At 40.5% G+C, this 20735-nt stretch overlaps 1 protein-coding gene across 12 annotated transcripts in view; it reads left to right on the top strand.

The window, feature by feature from the left end:
* LOC134348361 (alpha-(1,6)-fucosyltransferase) overlaps positions 1–20735 on the top strand; it is an 877712-nt gene that overhangs the window by 788519 nt on the left and 68458 nt on the right. For all 12 annotated transcript variants that reach the window (XM_063051654.1, XM_063051603.1, XM_063051613.1 and 9 more), the window contains one exon: positions 3680–3917. In XM_063051654.1, coding sequence (XP_062907724.1) covers positions 3680–3917 — 238 coding nt within the window. The remainder of the gene's footprint in view (positions 1–3679; positions 3918–20735) is intronic.

Below are 20735 nucleotides of genomic sequence, written 5' to 3'. Positions count from 1 at the left end.
CATGTTGACTATCCTTAATTAGGCTGCGTCTATCAAGATATTTACATATCTTGTCCCTTAGAATACTTTCCAGTAATTCACCCACTTACTGACATTAGGCTCACTGCCCTATAAATTCCCAGATTTTTGTTGGAGTCTTTCTTGAAAAACAAAACAACATTAGCTATCCTCTAGTCCTCCAGCTCCTCATCCATGGCTAAGGACTGTAAGGGTCCCTGCAATTTCTGTCCTAGCCTCCAACATGGTCTGAGGGAACACTTTGTCAGGTCCTAGGGACCTATCCATCATAATTTGCCTCAAAAGAGGAAGCACTTTCTCTTTTGTAATCTGGATACAGTCATGACCTCACTACTGTTTTGCTTCAGTTCTATAGTTTCTCTGTCCATTTCCCAAGTAAATACAGATGCAAAAAAGATTTTAAGATATTCTCCATTTGTTTCAGCTCCAATGCTAGATGACTACACTAATGTTCAAGCGAATGCATTTTGTCCCTAGCTATCCTTTTGCATCTACGTCTAGCAGATTTTTTCTGATGCCATCAAAATTGACCATTCTCCAATACAGAATCTCAACAAGTCCTCTCCTTCTCCATAGTTATCTTGAAACTTCTAGAATTATGATCACTAGATCTTTAATACCCTGAGGCTTGGTAAACTACTATATATATGCAAGTTTTATTGTTGTCAGAAGTTCAATAAATAAGTGTACAGAATGCCTTTTTAAACTATTGTTTAATAGTGCTCCTCTTTCTGTGTTTGTAAAAGCATCAGTTGTTTCCTTGAAAAGAAATGTATGAGAACATTTATACAAAATGATCCAATGCAGTGTTTGTTGAGCCCAGAAGTTGTTCCTTCTAATCCGGCTCCATAAATGAAATAACTTTTGTGTCCATGGTTTTATTCATTTCACTGTTCACCAAGAAACATACCAACAGAATATCAGACATTTCCTCTTGAAGCCCGATCTAACCAGATCGGTGCTGTTGTGCATGGTAATTTATGCGGGTACAGTGACATGTAACCTAATGTCACTGATGTTCTATAGCTGAGTTAGTTAAACTCTGTCTTGTTGTATCAACACATTTTGACAAGTGAAAGACTAATAGAAAGTGAACTGAAAAGTTTGTTATTCTTTTGGAGTAACTGTGTAAAAGGAGATCCATGACTTCCTTTAATGTATGTGAGGAGACAAGGCCAGTGTATTTTTCAGGTCAAGCAGAGGAAGAGGTTGGAGGATAATTAATCCAATGGCAACAAACTGAATTTACTCTCTGCTTTAGAGACATAGGACCTATCTTTATTTGTTAATGACACATGTAGCATTACTCAAGGTTAGCAAGAAGAGGGATTTGCTACTTTTAATGATAGAAATGTTTAAAATCTGTTGGAATTGACCTCAGGAACAGACTTAAGGTGAATGATAAATGGAAAACCATTTAATGAAATATATTCTGGTATAAAACTAATAATTTGGTGGCTAACTGTTATAATCTAATGACTTCAGTGGATTGGAAAACCAGGTTCTGTATACCATCAATGGAAGATAAAATGACACATTTTACCCTTCCCCTCAATAACTCCATGAGCATTAATTCCATTGCCAAGCATTGGAGAATTCCTCCATTTGAGAATCAGGAATTTTTAGTTTTGGGGTAAACTATTTTAAAAATCAAATACGTGGAAAAATCAAGCCCTTAAGGTGAGTGCCGTTTCATTTTGATTTTATGAATTGAGTTTTTACTTTATTCATTGGTTTATTTAAGTCTGAATAGCTTTATTCTTCCAAATATTTCAATTTACTTAATATTTTGCTTGTTTGGGCTTGTGGTGTCACTCAGGAGCTCAGCAGGTCAGGTAAAATCGATGGGAAAGAATGAACAGTCGATGTTTTGGGCCGAGGCATTTCTTCGGATCTGAGAAGGAAGGGGGAAGATGCCAAAATAAAAAGATGGAGGAGGGGAAAGAGGCTAGCTGGAAGGTGATAAGTGAAGTCAGGTGGGTTGAAAAGGTCAAGGGCTGGAGAAGAAAGAATCTGATAGGAGAGGAAAGTAGATCATAGGAAAAAGGGAAGAAGGAGGAGGCCCAAGGGGAGGTAATGCAGCAGTGAGAAGTGAAAGGTCAAAGTGTAGAATGGGACGGTGAGGGAGAGGAATTTGGGTGATACTCTCACCATCAGGCTGGAGGGTACCAAGATGGAATATAAAGTGTTGCTCCTCCACCCTGAGGGTGGCCTCATCTTTCACACTCCTGAAAAGGGGTCAGGGCCCAGAACACCGACTGTTTATTCTTCTCCATAGATGTTGCCCGACCTGCTGAGTTCCTCCAGCATTTTGTGAGTGTCGCTTTGGATTTCCAGCATCTGCAGGATTGCTAGTGTTTGTGGTGTCACCAACAGCATCTCTGTTAATAAAGTCATCAAATAGTGTCATTTGCTTCCTTATGTTCAATCCATGCTAATTTTATCCTCATGAATTGACTAATTTGAGAAAAATAAAGCACCTTTTTAAATTCTCTATTTCTTTACTCTTGATGATTTTTTTGGTTGTATGTCGAATTGTTAATATTTCAAGCAATATCTGTAATAAAACAGTTTTTATCCATAATATAACATTGAGAAGTATTCTATAAAATACTGGAAGTAGCCCCTTCCTGGCTACTCAGCTTCCACTTCAGTGAGAGTTGCATAACAGAAAGAAAGTGAATTGTGCAATATTGAAGGATTCAAGTTATATATATGTCTATGTATCATATATTAAATCTAGCACTCACTTACTTTCTGCAACCAGACCCAGACCTGTAGCTTTGAGCTAATGCTATATATATAAAAATACCATTTTTCTAACTGGTTTCAGGTACCTCTGTGCTACTGTATCTCCAATGTAGTTTATTTTAACAATGAAAGGTTTTGACTGATTTGTTTAAGTGTAAAGAATAAAATGTGCAGAACCTTTTGCTCTCATTCAAATCTCAACCCTTCCTCTTCATCTAACTTTGTCCAGACCTCTGACCCTTTGAGAATTGTGCTTTCCTCCAATTCTTGCCTCTTGTATATACTGAGTTCTGTCAGATCCATTATTGCTGGTTCAGCCTTGAGCTGCTGTGGAAATGAAGTTTGCAGTTTGCTGTTCAAACTTTTCCACCTCTTTCTCTTCTCCTAAATTTTATTCATTCAATTCCGGAATACTTTGCACAGCAAGGGAACCAGAGGGTAAAGGAACAGGGAAGGAAAGTAAAATTGAATATATTGGTCTTGATGGAAGAAACCTGGGTGGAATTTGAAATTTGGTTTCCTTTGGAGGGGCATGTTAAACCCCTTCATAATACATCTGCACACATCTACTTGATGTGATTAGTGATTGAATGACATACTCTGCATACACCCATAATGGAATTGCAGCCTCAGAGGACTATAAGGCTTGTTCCTTACATTTTTTGTATGCTTAAATTTTACAGAACAGTTAAGAATTATTCATTGTTGATCACCTGCCTAATGTTTCCCTCTGTAAATCTTTGTCCCCCAGTGCTCCTGAGATTGGCATTTTATTTTCATAATGACATTTTATTGAACATAATGAAAGGCATTTCACCTTGCTGTGTGAGGAGGGAAATCTGCACTGCTTTGCTTTGTTTAATTCAGAATTCCAGCTGTTAAATTACTGTTTTTCCTCTTCCATTCCCAGAATCCCAAGGACTGCAGTAAAGCCAAGAAGCTGGTGTGTAACATCAACAAGGGTTGTGGCTATGGCTGTCAGCTTCACCATGTCGTCTACTGTTTCATGATTGCATACGGAACACAGCGCACTCTCATCCTGGAATCCCAGAACTGGCGTTACTCCACTGGGGGTTGGGAGACTGTCTTCAAACCAGTCAGTGAAACCTGCACAGATAGATCTGGTACCAGCTCGGGCCATTGGTCAGGTAAGAGAACGTTTTGTGAGTGATTTCTTCAGTTTTGGATTTACAGCTGAGTGATAGCAGAGAAGCATCTTGAGTTACTTGTGTCCTTTTGCCTATTGGCAATAAACTCAAGGTTCAACTAAGGTTGCACATATTGGTAGAAGATAATTCATGCCAGCAAGCACTGCAAAATTTGGCTATGCTTCCCCTAAATCATCTTTCCGAAATCATTATGCATATGTTTTTGTTAATGGTTCCAATCCGTATTTCTTCATTCCTCACCCTAACGTTCAAGGATTGCTGCACACTGCTGGTACTGGAATAATACCAGTTCTTGGCTGAAGATAAAAGAATCCACCAAAAGATTTTGAAGAAAGGCATGTGAGTTATCCCCAGGATCCTGGCCCATATTTCTCCTTGAATCAGTTTCAATAAAAGAACTAATTATATACTCATCATCCTATAGTTGCTGGTTGTGGGAGTTTGTTGGATGCAAGTTTGTTCCTGTGCTTTGTACAATATGCAGTGACCACATTTAACAGGTAAATGAAATAAAATTAGAAAATGCTGGGAACATTCAACAGGCCAGCGGTTATCTGTAGAGAGTGAAGCATGGTTCACATTTCAGAGTTCAGGGCCTTAATGAGAACTGGGAAAATCGGGAAGCATGTTGGCTTTAAGTTGCAGAATGGTTGAAGATGATGCAATGTATAAAGTGGAGACAAAATAAAAGTGGAACAGATAGGGAACATCAAGTATAACTGTAGTTTTGCGGTGATTCCATTGTTTATGGAGCCACCTGGTTAATAGTATAAAGAGCCAGGTTACTGAGCAAGAAAGAAGAAAAAGAAGTAAAACAACAAGTTAAAACTGTGAATAGCAGGTGGAAGTTGTGGCTGAACAATTCAAAGTAGGCTCATGGCTCGAAATGACTTCAGTACAACCAGAGTTTATGAATATTATGAAAATAAAGTCAAGTCGTCTTGTCTTTATTTTGTTCCAGTTTGTACACTGCATCATCTCTGCTTTACACAGAGCCTATAGAATGGATGCTATGCGGTAGGTGGCAACAGTGAAGGAAACATGCTGGCCTAATGAAGATACTTCTGAATTTCTACTGGTTGCTGGCTCAATCTAACTTTTGTATCCAAAAGAGATGAGGTGTCGAATAGCTGTGATTAAGTTCACAAAAATTCACCTTCTGTTGAGTGGTGGTTGAACCATTTGGTTAGGAACCTGACGTCAGACCAGTTGAAAAGAGAGTCAGTTCAGCAGGAAGTAACAGTGAAGGTATGGAGAGAAACACACAAAGATAATTTTCCGGTTTGCTGCAGCCTTATTGATTCCTTCAGTGAACGGAAAATGAGATACTGCTGTGAAGTATGCAGCAGCCAGGAGAACAGCCAAGGATCACTTGATGTTTGGTAATTCCATTTTTCCCGGGAAGATTCTGTATTTTTCAGGACGCTTAAGCTTCAGTATAATCCAGAAATGTAGGGCTGTTGCACTCTTGTACTGTAAGCTCACAAAAAGATTTAATATTTACGGAGTATCTATGTATATCTGTTGAGATCAGAAGGAGCGAATTGTAATTCTCCATTTCACTTCTAAATGCTTCATGTAAACACTGTCATTGGTTAACTTTTGATAATGAGAGAGAGAGAGAGAGAGGGAGGGAGAAAAAATATTGTCAGGATTGGATCAGCAACTGGAGTGACAGTTTCTTGGATTTAATGAGTTTACTTTTGTTTCTATTGATTAATTCTTTGGGATCCAAGCATCACCAGCAAAGCCGGCATTAGTTTCCATCCCCAATGGGCTTGAAAAGATGGTGGTGAGCTGCTTCAGTCCCTCTGGTGAATGTGCACATATCATGGAACATAGAACAACAGAGCACAGGCAAAGTCCCATCTTCCTGTACATGGTCCATATCCCTCCCTTCATATGTCTGTCCATGCCAAAAGAGGCATTTGACTTTTTAATTAAATAACCATCAAAGCTGTGCTTAATTTATGCGTAATTTGTCCAGTTGATAAATTGTATTACTATAAATGCACCTTTTCACCTCCACGTAAAAATAATTGTATTTCCAATACACTAGCCAATGAGGCAGTTCATCATGATTGACTTCTAATATATTTTTATCATCATTGCAAATCTATAACTGTTCTGGTCTGTCATCTATAAGTAACTCTTATTGGAATGCTTGTAGCAATTAGAGTGCACTGCTCAATCACTTGTTATGTTCAGTGTCCCTTGCTGATGTCCGTCCAACTTTCCTGCAGTGAGCAAAAGGAATACAAATCCTGTATGGATCTGTGGTTGAGAAAGAATTTAATCAGACCCATGTATACCTCTTCGAACAGCTTGTTAGGCACTGTGGGTCATTGTACATCTCCACCAACTATGCTAGACACAAGCAAAAGGAGGCAATCAGTCTCTTCTTGTGCCACATGACTCTATCACATTGCAGTTAAATTATGCATTGAACTTTAACAAAAGTTTGCCATGAAGGAGACACTGGAATTAAACAAAATTATTCTGATAATTGCATTAGTTGGTATATTGTCCAGGATACTATTTATCACCTGTCATTTCAGTGGTTCTTTGCAGTAGAAATAAAGAGCAGGTATTAAATTTGACATCTATCCACAGCCCTATAATGCTATAACAGCTCAGACTGATTTGATAGCTTCTAGCAAGGGAAAATATTCCACGGCACTTGATGGATATGTAATCAGTCAGAAATAGATACCAAGCCACAGGAGCCATAAGGACAGGTAGGTAGAAGTTTATAGCTGGTGTTTCAATGCACTAACTGGATAAAGCCCCTTACTTCAGAATCTGAATCTGAACCAGGTTTATTATCACTGGCATATGTCATGAAATTTGTTAACTTTACCGCAGCAGTACAATGAAATACATGATCAATAAGTATAAAGAAAAAATTGAATTACAGTAAGTATATATATATATATAATATATATATAAAATAAATAATTAAGTTAAAAAGTAACAAATAAAAAAAGTAGTGAGGTAGTGTTCATGGGTTCAATGTCCATTTAGAAATCAGATGGCAGAGGGGAAGAAGCTTTTCCTCAATCGCTGAGTGTGTGCCTTCAGGCTTCTGAACCTCCTTCCCAATGATAACAATGAGAAGAGGGCATGTCTTGGGTGGTGGGGTCCTTAATGATGGACGCCACCTTCCTAGGACACGGCTCCTTGAAGATGTCTTGGATACTATGGAGGCTGGTACCCATGATGGCACTGACTAATTCCATTGTGCAGCACCTTGCCTACACACCCCAGCCTTGAGAAACGATGTGCTCTGTTGCAGCATTCACTGATTATTTTTGCTTTGAAACAAAAAAATTGTGCATGCTTTCACAATATTGTTCCTTATAAACTTAGCCTGTATGTTTACTTTCCAACAAACCATGTGCTCTGTGTATTAATGTAAGTGGAGTGAGTGTGTGTGTGTAATTGAAAGTTATTTTTCAGATTCACCTCAAAAGCGACAGCAATTTTCAACAACACAGTTGATTTGTGGCATAATATAAAGGGGGTTGTTTGCATTCAAATCGTGATGGTTTATGGATGTGAAACAGTTGATGTATCATTAAAAGAAATCTGCATTAGTAGAGAATCATGAGATATTCTCTTCAGAATCCATATCTTGAATCATCAGAGGCATAATAAATACAGGATGACAGCTTAAACTCCATGATGTAAAAACACTGAGCTCTTATTAGCATTTTATGTGCGCTGTACACCCACAGAGCTACGGAGTGGAATGGTTTGTGCCTGGTACATATATATTTCATAAGCAGAGATTTCAATAAAGACAGAATCAAATATTAACATGTCTGCCCAGGATGATGAGGATATGCATTCATTTAGTTATTTATCCATAGTCTTGTTGGATGATGTCACTCAAGTGCTTCTTCCACAACACTAGTTCTAGTGGTGCAATGGTTTCTCCACCAAGGGCTCTCTGCCTACCAACGTTGTTGTGGGGAGAAGAGAGCGGATAATAGAGGACACTACCCTATCTACATTCATTGAACATAAGTATAAACATTATGACACACAATGAATCCATTTTACACATCAAGTCCAGCATTCGCCCATTCAACCTCCTCTTATTTTCTTGACACTTGTCCTCTGCAACATGCTCACTAACTTTTTGATTCATTTATTATTCAGTGATGTTAAGGGGAAATTTCTAATTATTCTACCAGTATGTCTTTCGTTTGTGAAAGGAACTCAAAGCACGTTGATGTCGTAGGGAGAACTGCACACGTGAATGAGTGCACAAGATCGCTCCTTATCCTGTTTAACTGCTACTACCCAAAGGCTCCGTACCTGATCAGCATGGCTTGAACAGCTCTGAGATCCATTAAACCTAGGGTTATGCATAACCTACCAGGTGGAAGTCAGCAGACAGAGTCCCTCCCAACATGGGTACCTTCTGCTTCTGTGGCAAGTGCTTGATGCACTTGGGTTGGTGGTTTTCAGAGGCTATCATCATGTGGGAAGCAGAGAACTGAAAATTTAACTATGTTAAATTTGAAGAAGGTTCTTGTGCAAAACACCAAAATCTGTCTTAACTTTGATATTCAGTATGTAATCAGATTATGAAAGGAAAACTCTACCCGCCGTAAAATAGAGGATTTCTCAGTGGCCATCCATTTCAATTCAACTTCCCATTCCCATTCTGACATGTCTGTCCATGGTCCCCTTTGCTGCCATGATGATGCCAAACTCAGGTTGCAGGAGCAACATCTCACGTTCTGACTGGGTAACTACTGGCATTAACATTGATTTCATCAACTTCAGGTAATTTATCTGCCCTCCCTCCTCACTTTTTCCATTCCTCTTCTACCTATCCCCTTCCAGTTTGTTACTTCATTCCCCCTTCCCCCTCCACCTGGTCTTGCCCATCACAGATTAGCTTGTACACCTTCTCCTCCCCCACCTTCTTATTCTGGCTTCTACCCTCTTCCTTTCTTTTCTTGATAAAGGGTCTCACCCAAAAAGTTGAATGTTTATTCCTCTCCATAGGTGCTGCCTGACTTGCACAGTTCCTTCAGAATTCTGTGTTGCTCAAGATTTCCAGCATCTGCAGAGCCTCTTGTGGTTATGGTGTCCAAACATTTCTTTGATTTTGTTTTTGGATTTTAAGAAAAATCAAAGTCTTAAGAAAACTTTCCACAGGTAGAACTGGCCTGTGAAAGGCAAGTGTTTGCAGTAATATAGTCTTCTGTGACATTCTATGTATCTTTTGTTGTCACTGAAGAATTCACCGCGAGTTGAATTGTTCTCCCACTCACTGGGATTGTAAACTGGCTTTAAATGTCCATGAGGTTCGACTGATGACATTGTGTGGAATTAATAATCCTACTCTGTTGGAGAGCTTCAACACACAATGTAGTTGGTAGTGCTCTGACTCTTATCAAGATATTGGGGAATAATACAAGTTGGAAAAAGGGTACCTTCTTCCCAATCATGATATACTGGGTGGATGTAGGCCTAGAAATTGAATTGCAGTGCACCACAATTTTCTAAATGATGCAATCAAATTTCAAAGAAACGGAGAAGCAATATTGTTCAGGCATTAGTGGGAAAGTTTCACGATCTGTGTTCATTCCAGTTCCTTGGTGTATCTGGCACATTAATGTCATGAACATTTACAGTAACATGCAATGTGCCATGTCTGTCCAGATCCTCATCAACAACTTTCCAATGGTCTTGTGCCAGCAGGACCCTTGTGGAGGAGCAGGAAATCACAGCACTAATGAAACCTAATTAATTTCAAAATGTAGTTCATAAACATTTCAGATGTCCAGAAAACAAACTAATTAAGTTAATGGTTTCAACACAGTCATGTTATTCCAAGCGCTTAGCATCATTGAAATATAACCCTTGAATTTTGACACTGATTACAGTGTGCGTTAAAAGGAGGGTCTTGAAATGTAGACACGAGACAGCAGATGCTGGAATCTGATGCAGGGTTTCAACCTGAAATGTCCACAGTTCCCTTTCCCCAAACAGACACTGATCGACTTGGTAAATTCCTCCAGCTAGTTATTTGTTGGCCCTTAAACTGTGGTCGTGCTCCATTGCAGTGAGTGCATACAGCTTCAATAGGTAACTGAGATTAGATGCACTCACTTGGAGTCTTTAAGTCAGGCATAACCAGGTTCTAGATGACCACTGTGTTTCAGGCAGACGAGGGTATCTTTCATTGAGCTGATAGTTACAGTCATAGACCAATACTCATGGATACAGCTCCTTCAGAACATAGAGTCCATTCCACCATGGTGTGCACTCAGCTTGTCCTAATTTCCTGCATTGAACCTATCTCCCACATGTACTTATCCAAGTGCCTCTTTAATGATGCTATTGTAACTGCCTCAACCACATCCTATAGTTATTCATTCCATGTCCTCACCGCTCTGTGTCAATTTGCTCCACAGGTCCCTTTTAAATCTTTCCCCTCCTACCCTAAATCCTTGCCCCTCAACTCTGGTCTTTCCTGCCTGGGGAAGGGTTTATTACCATAAGGAGTGTAATTAGGTAATGCGGCCCATCAAGTCTGCTCCAACATCCCATCGTGTCGGATTTATTATCCTTCTCAACCCCATCCTCCTGCTTTCTCCCCGTAATCTTTGATGTCCTGATTAATCAAGAACCTATCGACCTCCACCTTAAATATACCCAATGACTTGGTTGCACAGCTGTCTGTGGCAATGAATTCCAGAGATTTACCTTCTATGGCTAAAGAAGTTTTTCCTCCTCTCTGTTCTAAATGGATGTCCCTCTATTTTAAGACTGTACCCTCTATCTAGGTCTGTCAATATTCAATAGGTTTCAATCAGATACCCTTTCATTCTACTAAGCCCCGGGGAGTACAGGCCCAGAGTCATCAAACACTCCTCGTATGTTACCATTCTTGGGATCATTCTTGTGAACCTCCTCTGGACCCTCTTCAATGCCAGCACATCCTTTCTTCGATAATGGGCCAAAACTACTCACAATACTCCAAATGTTGTCTAACCAATGCCTTATAAAGCCTCTGCATTACAGCCTTGCTTTTATATTCTGGTCCACTCAAAATGAATACTAACAATGCATTTGCCTATCTTACCATTGACTCAATCTGCATATTAACCTTTAGTGAATGAATTCTAATTGCAGCTCTGGTTTCTGAGTTTTCTCTCCATTTAGAAAATATTCCACTACCAAAGTGCGTGACTGTGCACTTCTCTTCATATATTCTATGTGCCACTTCTTTGCCCATTCTCTCAATCTGTCTACATCCTTCTGCAACAGGAGTCCCTAACCTTTTTTGCACCGCGGACCGGCTTAATGTTGACAATATTCTTGTGGACCGGGGGGACATTCAACTTCAACAGTGTGTGACAGGGAATGAGGAAAGGGGCAGCTGACTCATATCATTTCATATCGCCAATCATATTGTTTCCTCGCGGCCCAGTACCAGTTCGTGGCCCAGCAGTTGGGGACCACTGCTCTGCAAACTCCCAGCATTCTCAACACTATCTGCCCTCTACCTATCTTGATATTGTCTGCAAACCTGGCCACAAAGCCATCACTTCCTTCATCCAAATCATTGACATATAATGTGAAAAGAAGCAGTCTCAGCACTGATCCCTGTGAACACGACTAGTCACCAGCAGCCAACCAGGAAATGCCCCCTTTATTCCCGCTCTTTTCCTCTTGCCAGTCAGCCATTCTTCTATCCATGCTAGTATCTTTCTTGTAGTACCATGGGTTCTTGTTAAGCAGCCTCATGTGCGGCACCTTGTCGAAGGCCTTCTGAAAATCCAAATAAGAGGCATCCATTAACTCTCCTTTGTCTATCCTGCCTGTTATTTCCTCAAGTAATTCCAATATATTTGTCAGACAAGATTTCCCCTTAAGGAAACCATGCTGATTTTGACCTATTTTATCACGTGCCTCCAAGTACCCCAAAACCTCATCCTTAATAATAGACCCCAACATCTTTCCAACCATATTGGAAACTGTCCTATAATTTCCTTTGTTTTGCCTCCCTCCCTTCTTTAAAAAGTGGAGTGACATTTGCAATATTTCAGTCCTCCAGAACCATTCCAGAATCTCATGACTTTTGGTAAAACTATTACTATTGCCTCCATAATCTCTTCAGCTACCTCTTTCGGAACCCTGGGTTGCAGTCTATCTGGTCCATGTCACTTACCTGCCTTCAGACTTTTCAGCTTTCCAAGCACCTTCTCCTTAGTAATAGCAATGACACTCACTTCTGCCCCTGGCACTCATATTTCTGACATTTTGCTAGTGGTCTTCCACAGTAAAGACTGACACAAAATACTTATTAAGTCTGTCTACCTTTTCTTTTTTCCTAATTACTACCTCTCCACTGTCATTTCCAGTGCTGTGATTTCCACTCTCATCTCTCTTTTACTCTTTATGTATCTGAAAAAAACTTCTTGTATCCTCTTTTATATTATTGGCTAGCTTACCTTCATGTTTAATCTTTTCTCTTTTTATGGCTTTTAAAATTTTCCCAATCCTCTACCTTCCCACTAATCTTTGCTATATTATATGCCCTCTCTTCTGCTTTTATGCTGTCTTTAACTTCCCTTGTCACCCACAGTTTCCGTATCCTCCCTTTACAATGCTTTTTCATCTTTGGAATGTACAGTATCTTTCTTGCACCCTCTGACTTGCTGCCAGAATTTCCTGCTATTGCTGTTGTGCTGACATTCCTGCCAGTGTCCCCTTTGGATCAGCTTTGACCAGCTCTTCTCGCATGCCTTGGTATTTCCATTTACACTATTGTAATAATGATACAACTCATTTTAGCTTCTCCTTCTCAAACAGCAGCATGAATTCTATCATATTATGATCGCTGTCTCCTAAGGGTTCCTTTACCTTAAACTCCGTAATCAAATCTGGGTCATTATGTAACGCCCAATACAGAATTACCATTCTCCTTTTGCCGTCAACCACAAGATACTCTGAAAAGCCATCTCATAGGGATTCTACGAGTTCCCTCCCTTGGGCTCCAGCACCAAGCTCATTTTCCCAATCTATCTGCATATTGAAATACCCTACAACTATCATAACATTGTCCTTATTATACGGCTTTTCTGTCTCCCAGTGTAATTTGTAGCTCATATCCTGGCTACTGTTTGGAGGCCTGTACATAACTCCCATCAGAGTCTTTTTACCATTGCAGTTTCTTAACTCTACCCACGAGGATTCTACATCTTCCGATCCTATGTCACCTCCTTCTAAGGATTTGATTTCATTTTTTTTAATCAACAGAGCCACCCCACCCCCTCTGTCTACCTGTCTATCTTTTTGATACAATGTGTATTCTTGAATATTAAGCTTCCGACTATGATCTTCTTTTAGCCACGACTCAGTGATGCCACAGCATCATACCTGCCAATCTCTAACTGTGCTACAAGATCACCTATCTTATTCTGTATACTGTGTGCATTCAAATATAACACCTTCAGTCCTGTACTCATCACTCTTTTTGAATTTGGCCCCCTGCTACACTTTAACTCATTCCACTGATTGTAATTTCTGACTGCCATCTCTCCCTATAACTGAAGTCTTCCAGTAACATTCTTGTAACAATGTAACAAAAATGTTCTTGCAACATCCTTGTAAATCTTTTCTGCACTCTTTCCAGTGTAACTACATCTTTTGTATAATAGAGCAGTGAAAACTATACAGTACTCTAAGTGTGTCCTCACCAACGATTTAAACAACTTTAACATAATGCCAACAACAGGAATTCTGCAGATGCTGGAAATTCAAGCAACACACATAAAAGTTGCTGGTGAACGCAGCAGGCCAGGCAGCATCTCTAGGAAGAGGTGCAGTCGACGTTTCAGGCCGAGACCCTTCGTCAGGACTAACTGAAGGAAGAGTGAGTAAGAGACATTCAAAGTGATTGCGCAACCACCAACTGCGACTCCAGCCTTGAACTCCAGGCCGGATCTTTATGTGCTGCTATTGTGACTCCCGTCTCCCCTTCCCCCACCACCATTCTGCAACTCCGTCTCCCTCAGATCCCACCGTCAGCTCCTGGGCCCTCAGAGGCTCCATCTTCCTCTCAGCCCTTACTCACTCTTCCTTCAGTTAGTCCTGACGAAGGGTCTCGGCCTGAAACATCGACTGCACTTCTTCCTAGAGATGCTGCCTGGCCTGCTGCGTTCACCAGCAACTTTTATGTGTGTTGTAACATAATGCCACGCTTTTTGTACTCAATAGCCTGATTGATGAGCACATTTTACACCAGCCTGTCTACCTGTGATGCTACTTTCAACAAACTATGCAGTTGTATCCCAAGGGGCCTCTGTTCTGTTACAGTCCCTGGTGCCTTTAAATTTATGTTAAAACCAGTCTTATGCTGGTTTGTCTTTCCAAAGTGCACCACCTCACACTTGCCTGTATTGAAATCAATTTGCCACTCTTCAGTCCACTTCCCTAGCTACCAACAATAACACCTAAATTTTATGTCATTCACCAACTTAGTGACCATCAGAAACTGCGCCAGTGTATTTGTATCCAGATTATTCATATAAAGAATGATGAACAAGGATCCCAGCAATGATGACCCCTATCGCACCTTGCTGGCTACGAGCCTCCATTCGGAGAAGCAGCCTTCAACCACCATCTTCCGCTTCCTTCCTCCAAAACAGTTTTGAATACAACTAACTAGCTGTCCCTGGATTCCATGAGACCAAACGTTACTGACTTCCCATGCACAAAGCCATGCTAACACCTTCTAATCAGACTGTCTCTATTCAAATACTGGTAGATCTTGTCCCTCAAAATTCCCCACCCGGTAACTTCCTCACTACTGAGCATGACCGGCCTGCAGATTTCTGGCTTGACCTTACTACCCTTTGTAACCAATGGATCAGCATTAACAACCTTCTAGTCTTCAGGAACTTCACCAGTGGCTAACAACGAAGGAAAATATCTTCACAAGGGCCTCCACAATTTCCTCTCTAGGCTCCCACGAAATCTGAGGATGCACTCAGTCAGGCCCTGAGGATTTCTCCACTTTAATGCATAATGAGGCTGTAAATATTTTTTCGCTAGTGCTATGAATGTCTTCCAAAATACAGTATCTCCCTTTTTTCCCTTATCCCTTGAGCGACCATGATTTTGTCCTCTGGAAACATAGAGGAGAATTATTCCTTTAAAATCTTGTGGCTCAGGACATTGATGGCCCTGCTGATCTCTAACGGGACCTATCCCTCCCTAGCTATCAATTTACTCCTAATATAGCTATAGAACTTTTTATAATTTTCCTTGGCTTTACCAGCCAGATCTATCTCATACCCTCTCGTTGACTTCCTAACCTCCCTCTTAAGAGTATTCCTTATCTTTATATAGTTATCAAGCTCCTAAACTCAATGTCTGCTCTCATCAACCAAGCTTCCTAAGCTTACCATGTTTACCCTTCTCCTGAACAGGAACAGGCTGTGCCTGGACACTTTCTATCACACTTTCCATTCATTCCTTTCCCTCAAACAGGCTCCTCACCCAATCGGCCTCTGCTAGATCCTAAATCCCACCAAAATTAGACCAGCTCCCGTTTAGGATGCTGAACTGTAGACCTTTCCTGTCCTTTTCCATCAATATCTTAAAACTGATAGAATTATGGTTACTGGAGCCAAACTATTTCCTGACTGTCAGTTCAGTTACTTGCCCAGAATCCTTCCCTAAGAGGAGATCTGATATTGCACCCCCTATATATTGACTCGGGAAACTTCCCTGGACACATTTGAGGCTTTTAATACTCTGGGTGACCCAGTCTATATTGTGGAAATTAAAATCTCCCACTAATCTGTTATTACACAAGTATGAACACTTTCTCTACATGCCTGTGCCTCAAGTTCCTACTGATTATGGGGAGGGGGGTGGACAATATACTGCTGCACTAAAGTGATTCTCCCTTTCTTGTTTCTAAGTTCTACCCCTGTGGCCTCACTGGACAATTTCCCAAGAGTGTTGTTCTACCTACTGCTGTTACATCCTCCCTTATCTAAAGGGCTGCACTCCTTCCTTGTACCTCTGCCAAGTTTGTACCCTAGTTCTCCAGCAACGGTTGATGTTTGCCTCCTTGTGTGTTTCTGAGAACAGCCCATACAGTGCAGAATCCTGTGCTCTGCAGGTGTTCAGGATAATCCTTGACAGACCTCTCTGGCAAATGTACAGGCGTGTTTGCATATGTCAGCTGTACTGGCCACGCATGTGCCAAGCGTAACACATGGGACCCCTCACACCTGATGGCCAAGAGCTTTCCCGTTATTGAGAAAGGTGTTACCAGAAAACTGCTTTTTTTTCCCCCTTTACCATGTGCACACTTTGTCTGGATCATCTAGCATCATCAGTTAATCAGACTTGAAAGTGGAGGAGAGAAGATTGTTTAGAGCTGCCACCAAAGAACATGGCCGTGATTTTAGCCTGATTCACTGTAGCCCCCAATTTGAACTGAACGCAGATGCACATCAATCTGTGACTGATAGAGAGTCTTGTAGAAGATGGTGACATTGTCCCAGTACTCAGAGAAGCAATGCTTCAAAGTGAAGTACACCCTCACTAACCAGGTCTTTATCTCATGTTGGTCCCTTTCAGCTTGATACTTCCCTTCAGAAACTCAACCACCTCTATTTACCCCAACCTATCACACTGTATCAACCCTCCCATAAAATTTATGACCTCCCAATTCCAACCCCACTGATCCAACTAATTGCTTCCTACTCACCAAGCTAATCACCACCCTACATCCAAGGACCATCTGTCCCACTGATCCACCTCTCAAAGAGTGATCTTACCCTGCCCATTTATCAAGGATGCCCCCCAACTACTGAATGTAGTTTATTCCAGGCATACATCCCACTGACCTCCCACCATAAAATCAAAGAGTTAAAATAAAATTAAAGTGCCATTAGATAAGGAAAGCAGAGGAAAGTTCATGTGAGTTATTTGCAAATGAAGTGGTTTTAGACCTTGGAGTTAGCCTATGCTATTTGTGTCAGCTGGATATACTGTAATTCTACAGAGACTATGTTAAAGAAACATGCATTTAATAATATATTTCTAATTTCTCAACTGTTAAGTAGGTTCACAAAATGGACTTTTGTTCACTTTCTTCTGAACACTGCTTTATTCAGCAGGGGGTTGACTTTGCAAGACATAACAAATATATTAAAAATATCCTAATTAGAATCAGTATCAATCAAGAAAGCATAGAATTTTTCCCAATAGAGGGTCGTGGGAAGGATTTCATTGCAATTTACCAATGGCAGTTAAAGTTCATAAAATGTTTAAAATGAACCATTCAGCATGACAGCCTACAGATTCCATGGGTTTATTTTTCATAATGAACCAATTAGATCACCAGGACTGTGACAAAAGCGGTTGAAATGTAATCATTATATCTCAGAATATTTTGACTATTTCTACACACAGGATATAACTCAGCTTTTCCTATATATATTATTTTTATGTGGTAATCTACCCTTGCAAAGTCAGGGAGAGAAAGCTACAAGATTAAAGCCAGTTAACATTGTGTCTGCGAGTTGTTTTCTAAGCTCGAAGCAATTTTCTTTCCTGTTCAGATAATCAAATAAACTTTCATTTCTCTTCGGATAATACATTGTGTTTATTAATCCTGCCACTATTAATAATTTCTCTGCTCCTACAATGCCATAAATACCCTTTTCTTCTTTCTGAATTTGCCCTTTTATCCTTTTTGATACTAATTCTGGAAAATGGTTCACCTTCTCAACATTGTTAAAGATGGGCAATAAATACAGGCTTTGCTATTAATGCCCAAATCTTGTTGATCACTTTAAAACTAAAAATTCTAATTGAATTAACGTAGTTTTATTCTTACAAACAAAATCCCAATTAACGGGACATTGCCATTTTTCCTGAAGGTACTGCAATGCAAATTGATCTATTGGCCTGCAACCTTGACAGATCTAGTTCAGTCTGGCAAATAATGATGAGGAGATTTGAGAAAGGAGTGATTGAAAGATTCTGTGACAGTTCCCATGTTGTGAGTGACAGTTTTAAGAATGAAGTGGGTTGTCAGTGACAGATGTACTGACTGGAGTTGGACAGGCACTTCATAAAAATGATGATTTTTGTACCCTTACTGCTTATTTCATCCATTCAGGAAGATTGAGGATGGCATTGTGCTTCCAACAGAGCTGCCTAGCTTTCAGGCAGTTACACTTTTATTTTGTGTGATTCGGCTGCTGCAAGCACAAATCCAAATGACGTTTGACACAGCCCAATGAATTGTTAAAGATAAGCTACTTTTCTCGATGATTCAAATTCATAACCAGGCATTTTTGTTCGGTGGGAAGGAAAATGTCAGTATACCGATGCCATGCTTCACTAGTGGAAAATCTATATGTAGTTTCTGCTTATTTGCACTGTCTGTAGGAAATCAGGGGTGCATTAAATATTAAATAATATGTCAAGACTGCAAGAACTTTAAAATAGCAGGATCTTAATGAAATCTCTATTAGCAGACATAAACTATATGTTAAGATTTAGTTAAATTAATATAGTTTTCTATTGAATATAATACCTTTTAGTCACAGGAAGTTAAATGTTTTATTATAAATTATATTTATAAGGGTCTATTCCACATTTATCTACAACATGGTCCTAGAATGCTTGGGGGGGGGCGCGGGGGGGGAACCGTACTGAAAAAATGGAGCAAGGGGCGGTTGGATCATAAATAGAGAAAGTTTGTAGCCAGTGTGAGAGGGAGGATAGGCAGGTGATAGAGAGAGAAATGCTTCAGACTGATGGTTTGCGATGTGTCTACTTTAATGCAAGGAGTATCATGAACAAACCAGATGAGCATAGAGCGTGGATCAATTCTTGGAGCTATGATGTTGTGGCCATTACAGAGACTTGGATGGCTCAAGGGCAGGAATGGCTACTTAGAGTGCCAGGCTTTAGATGTTTCAGAAAGATCAGGGAGGGAGGCAAAAGAGGTGTAGGCGTGGCACTGCTGATCAAAGATAGTGTCTCACTGCAGAAAAAGGAGGAAGTCGTGGAGGGATTACCTACTGAGTCTCTGTGGGGGATGTTAGAAACAGGAAGGGGTCAATAACTCCACTGTTTTTTTATAGACCACCCAATAGTAACGGATATCGAGGAGCAGATAGGGAGACAGATTCTGGAACGGTGCAGTCATAACAAGGTTGTCGTGATGCGGTATGTTGATTTCCCCAGTATTGGCACCTCCCTAGAGCAAAGGAATGAGATTGGGTGGAGTTTGTTAGGTGTGTTCAGGAAGGTTTCCTGACACAGTATGTAGATAACCCTACAAGAGGAGAGGCTGTACTAGATCCGGTATTAGGAAATGAACCTGGTCAGGTGTCAGATCTCTCAGTGGGAGAGCATTTTAGAGATAGTGATCACAATTCTATCTCCTTTACCATAGCATTGGAGAGGGACAGAAAGAGACAAGTTAAGAAAGCGTTTAACTGGAGTAAGAGCAAATATGAAGCTATCAGGCAGGAACTTGGAAGCATAAATTGGGAACAGATGTTCTCAGGGAAATGTATGGCAGATATGTGGCACATATTCAGGGGATATTTGCATGATGTTCTGCATAGGTATGTTCCAATAAGACAGGGAAAGGATGGTAAGGTACAGGAACCATGGTGTACAAAGGCAGTTGAAAATCTAGTCAAGAGGAAAGGCTTATGAAAGGTTCAAAAAACTAGGTAATGATAGAGATCTAGAAAATTATAAGACTAGCCGGAAGGAGCTTAAGAATGAAATTAGGAGAGCCAGAAGGGGCCATGAGAAGGCCTTGGCGAGCAGGATTAAGGAAAACCCCAAGGCATTCTACAAGTATGTGAAGAGCAAGAGGAGAATAGGACCAATCAAGTGTGACAGTGGAAAAGTGTGTATGGAAATGGAGCAGGTAGCAGAAGTACTTAATGAATACTTTGCTTCAGTATTCACTATGGAAAAGGACCTTGGCAATTGTAGGGATGACTTACAATGGACTGAAAAGCTTGAGCATTTAGACATAAAGAAAGAGATTGTGCTGGAACTTTAAGAAAGCATCAAGATGGATAAGTCACTGATATACCCCAGCTACTGTGGGAAGCAAGGGAGGAGATTGCTGAGCCTCTGGCAATGATCTTTGCATCATCAATGGGGACAGGAGAGGTTCCAGAGGATTGAAGGGTTGCAGATGTCGTTTTCTTATTCAAGAAAGGGAGTGGAGATAGCCCAGGACATTATAGACCAGAGAGTCTTACTTCAGTGGTTGGTAAGCTGATGGAGAAGATTCTGAGAGGCAGGATTTATGAACATTTGGATGAACATGATATGATTAGGAATAGTCAGCATGGCTTTGTCAAAAGCAGGTCGTGCCTTATGAGCCTGATTGAATTTTTTGAGGATGTGACTAAACACATTGATGAAGGTAGAGCAGTAGATGTAGTGTCCATAGATTTCAGCAAGGCATTTGATAAGGTACCCTATGCAAGGCTTATTGAGAAAGTTAGGAGGAATGGGATCCAAGGGGACCTTGCTTTATGGATCCAGAACTGGCTTGCCCACAGAAGGCAAAGAGTGGTTGTAGACAGATTATATTCTGCATGGAGGCCAGTGACCAGTGGTATGCCTCAGGGATCTGTTCTGCACTCCTTCTCTTTGTGATTTTTATAAATGACCTGGATGAGAAAGTGGAGGGATGGGTTAGTAAATCTGCTGATGACACAAAGGTGGGGGTGTTGTGGATAGTGTGGAGGGCTGTCA

Source organism: Mobula hypostoma, chromosome 1, assembly GCF_963921235.1.
Source record: "Mobula hypostoma chromosome 1, sMobHyp1.1, whole genome shotgun sequence".
Taxonomy (NCBI): Eukaryota; Metazoa; Chordata; class Chondrichthyes; order Myliobatiformes; family Myliobatidae; genus Mobula; species Mobula hypostoma.
This window is presented reverse-complemented; position numbering and strand designations above follow the sequence as displayed.